We start from the raw sequence: 10,407 nt of genomic DNA, 5'->3' as shown, positions 1-10,407 counted from the left end.
TCTGCTCGACTTCCTTTATTTAGTCGCAAATTTCTCGAAATCGGCTCCACGAATTTTCTTTAAATTTTTTCTGCTGTTAGATAGGGGTCCTATTTCAAAACAGTATAAGCGGCATCGAAATCAAAATCCTCGAAGTAAGGTTTCCATGAGTACAAACTATTGATACCGTTTATTAACATTTGCGTTTTTTTCGTAGCCGGTAACCCCTATGGCGCGCCTTATTTTGCTGTTTCGTCTGCACGAAATTTGTCAGGACTTTCTTCATAGGTGGACTCTATCTTCTAGAGATAAAATAATCCATGGAGGACTCATGTGAAGATTTATAAAGAGGGGACTAAGGGCTCACATGTATATAATCTTGCGGCATGTGATCTGCTCGACTTCCTTTATTTAGTCGCAATTTTCTCGAAATCGGCTCCACGAATTTTCTTTAAATTTTTTCTGCTGTTAGATAGGGGTCCTATTTCAAAACAGTATAAGCGGCATCGAAATCAAAATCCTCGAGGTAAGGTTTCCATGAGTACAAACTATTTATACCGTTAGTTAACATTTGCGTGTTTTTCATAGCCGGTAACCCCTATGGCGCCCCTTATTTTGCTGTTTCGTCTGCACGAAATTCGTCAGGACTTTCTTCATCGGTGGACTCTATCTTCTAGAGATAAAATAATCCATGGAGGACTCATGTGAAGATTTATAAAGAGTGGACTAATGGCTCACATGTATATAATCTTACGGCATGTGATCTGCTCGACTTCCTTTATTTAGTCGCAAATTTCTCGAAATCGGCTCCACGAATCTTCTTCACATTTTTTCTGTTGTTAGATAGGGGTCCTATTTCAAAACAGTATAAGCGGCATCGAAATCAAAATCCTCGAAGTAAGGTTTCCATGAGTACAAACTATTGATACCGTTTATTAACATTTGCGTGTTTTTCATAGCCCGTAACCCCTATGGCGCCCCTTATTTTGCTGTTTCGTCTGCACGAAATTCGTCAGGACTTTCTTCATAGGTGGACTCTATCTTTTAGAGATAACATAATCCATGGAGGACTCATGTGAAGATTTATAAAGAGGGGACTAATGGCTCACATGTATATAATCTTACGGCATGTGATCTGCTCGACTTCCTTTATTTAGTCGCAAATTTCTCGAAATCGGCTCCACGAATTTTCTTTAAATTTTTTCTGCTGTTAGATAGGGGTCCTGTTTCAAAACAGTATAAGCGGCATCGAAATCAAAATCCTCGAAGTAAGGTTTCCATGAGTACAAACTATTGATACCGTTTATTAACATTTGCGTGTTTTTCATAGCCCGTAACCCCTATGGCGCCCCCTATTTTGCTGTTTCATCTGCACGAAATTGGTCAGGACTTTCTTCATCGGTGGACTCTATCTTCTAGAGATAAAATAATCCATGAAGGACTCATGTAAAGATTTATAAAGAGGGGACTAATGGCTCACATGTATATAATCTTACGGCATGTGATCTGCTCGACTTCCTTTATTTAGTCGCAAATTTCCCGAAATCGGCTCGACGAATTTTCTTTAACTTTTTTCTGCTGTTAGATAGGGGTCCTATTTCAAAACAGTATAAGCGGCATCGAAATCAAAATCCTCGAAGTAAGGTTTCCACGAGTACAAACTATTGATACCGTTTATTAACATTTGCGTGTTTTTCATAGCCGGTAACCCCTATGGCGCCCCTTATTTTGCTGTTTCGTCTGCACGAAATTCGTCAGGACTTTCTTCATCGGTGGACTCTATCTTCTAGAGATAAAATAATCCATGGAGGACTCATGTGAAGATTTATAAAGAGGGGACTAATTGCTCACATGTATATAATCCTACGGCATGTGATCTGCTCGACTTCCTTTATTTAGTCGCAAATTTCTCGAAATTTAGGAGTCTAAATGTTAGGTTCTCACTTTATCAGTAATGTATTTTGAGATAATTTAATTGCAATGAAGTTAATACAGGTTTTTGATGAACTCATCTATATTACATTGATACTGTATTAGAGGTTACCACACCTTATGTATATCAGTCAGTTATCTCCCTTACACTAGTCATAACATTTCAAGGAAATAAAATCTCACATTTTCAGTGACTGGTTATGAAAATAAAGAGAAGATTTGTGAAGTATTATATTAGCCCTCAATCTTGACGCAAATGTAAGTAGAAGCAATTTAATAATTTCTCACTGTAAAGTTTACAAGTTTAAAAACTGATAAGGTATGTTCTGCTTGGATCTGAGATACGTTCCTCTCTCTTATGCCAATTATTATTAAATTCTGATGTAGAAGAAATATACTTTATATGTATCTAATTATTCACCCTTTTATATTAGATGGAAATGAACACAACTTCACTTGAAATTTGGGTACCTGTAAGGGATGTGATAGCACAGTTGCCATTGGGCTGTCCTTGGACCTGTTGGGCCCTGCCCCATATATTTGTCCAAGGTAAGGTCATCAAACTTTCACTTTCATTTCTCGCATTGCTGATTTTGCCTCCTTTAATTCATTTATCATAAGCTACCTCTCCCTTTTAGATAAACTCTTTCCTCCTGTTTTTAACTCCATTTGATGTGCTATACGTAGTGTTTATATTTGGCATTTTTCTGTATTTTATTCCCCTAATTTCACCCCCGAATCCAACATAACCACTTATAAGCTGTGATTTACTATATCTGGTGACTGATTGGCTTATTGAAACAATTTTATTCACATTACAAAGGAGGAAAGCTTACTATTTGTGTTACAAAGAGGATGGGTAGGTGGACCTTTGTGTGAGGACTGGTGGTTAGTGACCTCTTGTATCTGCAGATAGTGTAAAGTGGTCAAAACTTATACTTTATAATAAGATTGGGTCATGTCCACCGGTCTCTGATGTTAAGTTCTGCACCTACCAAACAAATATAAATTCCTTTCTTTTAGGTGAATTGTACATTTTGAAGTAGGACAGGTACATACTATTTGGTACATTGACCTTTGACCTAGTTATTACATAATATGACATAATGTGATTTATCCCATATCACCTATATGAAGTTCAATAAGTGCTGATATGAATAAGATAAAACTCATAGTTGAAAGAATTCATTTTATTTCAAAAGATGATTTTGATGGTGAAGCAAAAGTATGAAAACAATAGTTCAAACAGCTCAATGACATTTCCTTACACATTCATATAAGACATAGGCTAGTACCTCATCAAATTGTTTTTCACAAGTGAGACTAAGTATATTTGTTACTTATACAGTCCCGAACTATTTCACAGATTATTGGAAAAATTAAGGTTTGCTATAGGCATAACGGTACCAATTGCGCAAGTCCAGGTGGGCGGAGCTTAAGGTGTATGGAACATTGTATTCAGAATTAAAGAACAACACTAGCTGTGATTGGTGCATTATGTAGGAGTTGTACTTTCTGTTTAGCTTAAAAAAATGTTGAGCCTCTTGGCAACATGTGAGTTTGTGTTAATTTCTATCTAGATCATATTTTGTATTTTTTATGATTTTTTTAAAATATGGTACACATGGCTGAAAATGTGCTTGTTGTGACTAGATAACTCTTACCCCTGTCTAGTTTCAGTAGAGTTATCTCTCTTAAATGCAATGGAGTACCTGGTTATGTCATTGTCAAATTGACAATTTAGCATTGTTCTATATGACAGTGTGTGACATGCATGCCCAAGTAGGACAGAAAGTATATTTATTTCACAAAACATTAGCATTGAGGTATATTGAAAAACAATTGGTACCGTGATACCATATAGCACTCTCCAATCAGGTTAGAATTACACCACCGCATGCCCCAAAAAGCTTTCATCTGCATTAACTACGTGGTAACCAATTACACACTGAATTGGGAATAATGAATAAAAAATTTTAAAAACCCGTGTGAATAAGGAATAAGTATTAAAATGTATGTGAAAATAGTTGAATCGGGAATAAGTAACTGGTTACTTATTCCTTACTGAATCGGGAATAAAGAATAAGGAATAAGTAACCAACTTGATTTCGCTGGACAATGATTTGTTTTCATATAAAACAGATAAAAAGGGTGTTAACTCTCACGTAAGCCTGCATACTGTAAATATGTTTTCACTGTTGATAATATATATATATATATATATATATATATATATATAACAGTTTATTTACATTCTGGATGTATGCGGACATTGGCTTTTGGGTTGTTTATATGTAGCAGCGTATTTACAATTCATTTATGTATCATCAGCAGCCATACATGTGGTGTGGTTTGTGGGCTTAATGCCATTTTTCAGCACATGATATGGTAGACCAGCAAGTTGTTCTCCACCTTCTTTTTTTTGTTTGACTGGCGGCGCCGCCAGTCAAACAAACAAACAAAAAAAGAAGGTGGAGAACAACTTGCTGGTCTAATGATATGGTGAGGAAAGAACCCGGGAAATCCTGAGAAGAAACACCTACCCACAGGAAGCTACTGGCCAACTTTCTCTCATAACCACACTGGCCGAGCCCGAGACTGTAACTCACAGACAGAGCTGAGATGGTTAAGACGTACGCCTTATACCACACAGCCCAACCCCCTTCTTTCCCGGTCGTATGCTGAAGTTAATATTGCACCTGTAAGCTGAAATAAATTCATCTGAATCTCACGAGAATACCACCAAAACATACATACATAAATTAAACGTACATACATACATTACACAACGTATAGGCCTATACATAAATTATAAACGTGCATACATACATTACACAAAATACACATATAAATTACAAAACACAAATACATTACAAAATGTACATACATAAATTACAAAACATTCTCAGTGCGTTATATGGTTTCACTAGCGCTGATTTAGCCTCATGTTACCTTGCTGAAAATGACAAAATTAGCCTTATATGGGAGAAAGGGCTAAGTTACCCAACATCCTGGTAAAATGTGCAAAATATGATCTGCTTAGTAGAAACGGTGTATAACCCCCCCCCCCCCCCCCGTGATACGTGCTGGCATTGGGGAATAGAACGCAAAGCATGCTTCTAGGTTTTGCAAATTTCACTTTCAAAGACCACATGTTGATTTTTTTTGGTGGTGAATTGATGGAAAAATGGACATATTGCAGATGAATAAATAGATATGAATCAGTTTTAACTTAAAATGAGTTGACTTAATGATTAGAAAATAGTCAGGGTTTAGTGGATTTTTAAGGTACACTTCCTCTGCCTGAGGGGAGTCCGTGATGGAAATTTTATACTTTTGTATTTGATTCTATTTTCGGACCATTGTGTAAACGTAGTGCTGAAACACATTTAGGCTTTAACTGTTGCTGAATGAATTTATCAATCGGAGCAAGTTTCGCATTTTATTTATTTTCTGTTGTTGTTGTGGCCTGAATGCTGTTTTACAGCGATATATAGGTTATGCATGGCTGCCAGAACATTAGATGGAGGAAGAACCCGGGAAGATCAAAGCAAGGACGACTGACCCACGGGAAGCTACTAGCAAGCTTTCTCACATACCGATGTTGGCCAAGCTTAGAATTGAACTCACGCGGACAGAGGGGAGATATGAGTGGTCTGTAAAGATGAATGTCTTCAACATCTCCGCTATGTAGGGCCCAGAGCCAGAGAAAGGTTTTAAATTATATAACTCAATTTTTAAGATGAACTGATTTCTCCGGGGGGGGGGGGGGGGGGATTTTTGTGTGGTGAACAAGTATGCAGTCTATGTGCCGTTTCCTGAACTAAACAACAATTAAACACTTTCGGCTATGAAATTACATTGTTAACTGACGTAGCTTCTGAACTTTTATTAAAGAAATAAAAACCATTATTTTTCATAGTGATGTACTTTTCTTCACATGATTGGTCCGTTCCCAAGAATAAAATTTCTATGGCTGACACATTCTAGCTTCTTTTTTTTATGGAAATGGCAGAGAACGCTCCGATTGTTATCCTGATGTTTTGTGTTAGAGTAGATTTATTTCTTAAACTAAATTTATGGAGAATGTTCTCCATAAACACGGCCCTGTGAATTTGTCAGTCACTTTTGCCAAACAGTCCTGTGCTGCACATTAGGTCTGACATCTCAAATATATTTCATGCATATGTAAAATGATCATGTGACCAGTCATTTCGAACGAAGTCCGAATCGCAGAAATACAAAGACGGGTGAAATATCTGCTAAAATCTAGCAAAACTAATAACATCTTTCAATTCTCAAATGGACTGAAATAAAGCTAATATACCCTCAATTGGCAAATTTATGAAATTAAGCTTTATCCATCACTGAACCTCACCGAGATCATATTGTTTGCCACCAGGTGCGGTGATGTCACCTCAATCATGAAAGCCCTATAAATGGCTTAAAAACAAGTTAGTTCCTCTCCAGTGAATCGGACTTTTGTAAAGTACTGAAATTGCCTTCTATTGTGTATATTTAATTTGTACTAGTGTTTTTTGTGTGGTCTTTTTAAAAAAATGATAATATCTTATTTATATCTGTATTTTGTAAATGACTTTAGTTCAAAATCAAGCCAATGGTCTACCTGACCAGTGACATTGTTTTGTAAACATAATGCATAGCTACAATGTCTCTCTGATTATAGATTAAATGGTCATTATTAACTGTAAACATGTTTACTTCAGTTTGAGTTAAGAAAAAGTCATGATTCTGATCATAGAAAGTTTAAAAAAATAAAACATTTACCCCTGATTACAGCATCCGCCTTGGATGAGAGAGGTCACGGGTTCGAACCCCGGTCGAGTCATAACAAATGGTACTTGCAGGTGCCTCGCTTGGTGCTCAACATTAAGAGGTTAGTTCAAGGACTTGTCGGCCTGGCGTGAGGATAAGATGACTGGGTGGGACTCGCTGCTACATATCTGCAGCATGTTTCCCCATTGATAGATATCAATATAAATTGCGATATGACCAAACGTGTTCATGCTATGTAAAAATCCCCCAAAACACATACATACACACAAAATTTTCAAAAAATTGTAATTGCGACCTAGGTCTTGTCTTAACATCAGAAGGAGAATCAGTCTTATTGTTGTTCTCAGCTTTTAGTTTGGGTGGATTTATTTATTCAAAACATTATTTACTGGATTTACAAAGTGCTCAATTATATTCTTGGACTAAAAGATTTGGAATTATAGTGAATACAGTCAAAAACATTTTGGAATATAATATTGTGAAACGTGAAAAGACCATTAACACATTGCCACAAGCCAGGCCACTGGCACATTAGCACACATCAGACTACAGGCACATCAACACATTCAATTTTGGAATGTATTTGGAACACTACTGGAACTGAATTGGAACTTCAATGCTCTACACTTGTGATAGAACGTTTTGGACTACTTGGAATTTAACTCACAATACTTTCAGTTCTTCTAAAATTTTCACTTTCTATTCTATGAAAATAAATTATTTCGTGAGTTTTATACAACTTGTTGGTTTTTGCTCTTTTCTGTTACTTACTTTAAGACCAACCATAAAAGTTCTGACCATTAAAGCAATAATCCATATGATAATGATATAAAGTGATTAAAAAAAAAAGAATACTGATAGTCTATAATTATTCATACACTTATTTTTGGGGGGAGGTGAAGGGGTATGAGTAAATAGATGTGAAGAATGCTACTTTTCACCTCATACGAACAGAACAGAATAAAAGGATCAATGGTGTATGGAAATTTAGATATCCAAGTCAATTATTCTTTATTATTCAAAAGGCTTCTGAACTCATTTTAAAATGCACATGGTATTTTGTTATGGTGGTGGACTTTATAAGGGGAACTATTTAACGATATTTTTTAAAGGCATGGTCTGTAAAGTCCTTTGTCCATTTGTTAATAAATACCATTAGATATTGTAATGACAATAAGATAGCTTATGCATAAATCATTGTATGTTCTCACCAATTAATTTTTAATTTTTGTAAAAACAAAATGGCAGTACGGTATTATCGATCTTTTTTTGCAAATGTAAATCTTCTTAGTAGAAATTTTATGTCTGATAATTTTATTCGATTTTTCGAAAAATACGTGATATGTACAAAAATTATGATACATTTAAATAATTATGATTATGAAAACTGGATTATGTATGAAAAATTAAAGGGTACGAAAAAATACATGAATTACGGTAATATACTGACAGATTATCCAGTTGTAAAGGATATAGCCCTTTATATCATCACATAATGTACTGACAGATTATCCAGCTGTAAATTGTACAGACCCTGACAACCTGCCATCATATTATCCGGTTGTAAAGGATATAGCCCCTTATCTGCCATCACATAATGTACTGACAGATTATCCAGCTGTAAATGGTACAGACCCTGACAACCTGCCATCATATTATCCAGTTGTAAAGGATATAGCCCCTTATCTGCCATCACATAATGTTCTGACAGATTATCCAGCTGTAAATGGTACAGACCCTGACAACCTGCCATTATATTATCCAGTTGTAAAGGATGTAGCCCCATCTGTCATCAAATAAAGTGCAATCTAATCATCCAGTTTATGAAGGGCATTGACCCTGATCGGATCCAATGATTGTAACTCCCATGATACGTATAGGACTAGCCAAATAAATCTGCAAAAGAAAGTATGTGGTGAGTTTATTATTAAGCATTATCAAAAAAATATGGTAATACTGATTACTACATTGGTAAAACTGTGTGCTGATATGAAATAATGCCAAACTGATGATCAGTACTTTAAGGGCACATTCTATTCCCTATAAGATCACAATGTACTTTATTTGTTGCAAATCACTCCTTCATTCTCACTGACCCAGGCAAGCTGACTTTATCCATCAGATAGTCTAGGAAAAGAAGGAAATATGTTTCGCTCAGCATTAAAAGAATACATGTATTGTATAAAAGTAATAAAATTGAAATCCAACAGGTTAAAAGGATTGACAATGAATTTAAAAAAAAGAGGAATAAAAAAAACCCCAGATTTTCTCTTAAACTATATTTAAGTAAAGAGTAATAGATAATACATTATGAGGTACACCTACAATGTCCTATACACAAGCATATGAACGTTGTCCTTTCACGCCATATTCTTCACAGCTATTAGGTTTATGCATTTCACAACAACACTCCTTTGCAGATGCTATAAAAGCTACAAGTAATCCTCTGTGCCCTGTCTCAGAAAGAAATCTATTTAAACACTCCACTTGTTTATTAATGGTTGAATTTCAAATGTATTTGCAATCAATCAATATCCAATAACAGACCTGTTTACCCATACATTTTCTTGTCAGTATTTTTAGAAGGCAGTTAGTATTTTCATTCAGTGTTTCTAGCATCTTAACACAGCACACATCACCTGTGAAACAGGGCACAAATAGTAGACACTATAAATACTCCATAATTACCATTATGTAGTACTGCATGACATACTGATGATACAACATTCTGTAAATAATTCCTAGTTTGTAAAGACGCTGATATTCAGGCAACTCTGTGTTCTAGGCAGAATCTGCAGATATTGACCATTGACTTAAACATGTTTATATTACAGTGATAAAAACCCACAAAGGAATACCACCACACATCCAACTTCTTTCTGTTATTTACTTCTGTTACTTTCTCTAGAAAATCTGTTTTCTCAGCTTCATACATATCCAATAACATTTAAAATAAAGCCAAAATCTCTATATTTTACATGGTTAAGGAAGACTTAATACAAAACATTATGATAGAAATTGTTACCACCACCCATCCTCTCAGAAAATAATAAGTTCATCTAGATAGGTGAAGGCAATCTCATTTATTTCATACAATCTTGTATCATATTTGTTAACATTTACAGTAACGGACTGCTTCAAAAATACCTTGTGCAATTTTGGAATTTGGGAATGTATTTTTCATTGCTTCTGTTAACTTGTCAGCTATGCTCAATGATAAATTCATATTTACAATCAACTCGCATAGAACTGCCTCAGCACGTGTTATTTGCCTTTGAGATATGTGTTGATCACTGACTTGCTTTCCCTTCCTCACTGACAAAATATTTCTATTTCCCTTCACTAATGATTCCAATTTTGCGTAATTTTCTGATTCCACATGTTGTGAACTTATTTCCTTCTACCATGTGCACAGGAAAAGTCTAAGTTCTCCTTTAGACGATGGTTTAAGGCATGGCCAGAGTATTATAGACTGGTAGAAACTGGTAGAAAATGCTGCTTTCTATTTTTAGACTTTCCATTATCATCATGAGTTTGATGCTGAAACTTTCTTATCAGCAACAATTTTCTTTGTTTAAACAACCCAGTGTTGAAAATGTTAAAATCAGTGATGTGGCGCAGACTGCGGACACGGGCGCAGATTGAAGGGACAATAAAACAAAACAAAATGGAGTAAAAACCATTTAAAAATTAATTAAA

General features: G+C 35.4%; 1 protein-coding gene across 3 annotated transcripts in view; it reads right to left on the bottom strand.

Annotated features, from left to right (window-relative positions):
- Positions 1 to 3,085: 3,085 nt before the first annotated feature.
- Positions 3,086 to 10,407, bottom strand: part of LOC149781977 (uncharacterized) — a 93,963-nt gene continuing 86,641 nt past the window's right edge. For 2 of the 3 annotated variants that reach the window (XM_089936161.1, XM_089936160.1), the window contains one exon: positions 3,086 to 8,604. In XM_089936161.1, the coding sequence (XP_089792287.1) occupies positions 8,530 to 8,604 (75 nt within the window). In that variant the 3' untranslated portion in view covers positions 3,086 to 8,529. Of the gene's footprint in view, positions 8,836 to 10,407 lie in introns of all 3 variants that reach the window. The other variant, XM_089936162.1, reaches the window with a different exon arrangement.

This window comes from Sinohyriopsis cumingii, chromosome 15, assembly GCF_028554795.1.
Source record: "Sinohyriopsis cumingii isolate HCF-2022 chromosome 15, ASM2855479v2, whole genome shotgun sequence".
Lineage (NCBI taxonomy): Eukaryota > Metazoa > Mollusca > Bivalvia > Unionida > Unionidae > Sinohyriopsis > Sinohyriopsis cumingii.
The sequence above is the reverse complement of the archived record's forward strand: the minus strand, read 5'-3'. Positions and strand labels throughout refer to the sequence as shown.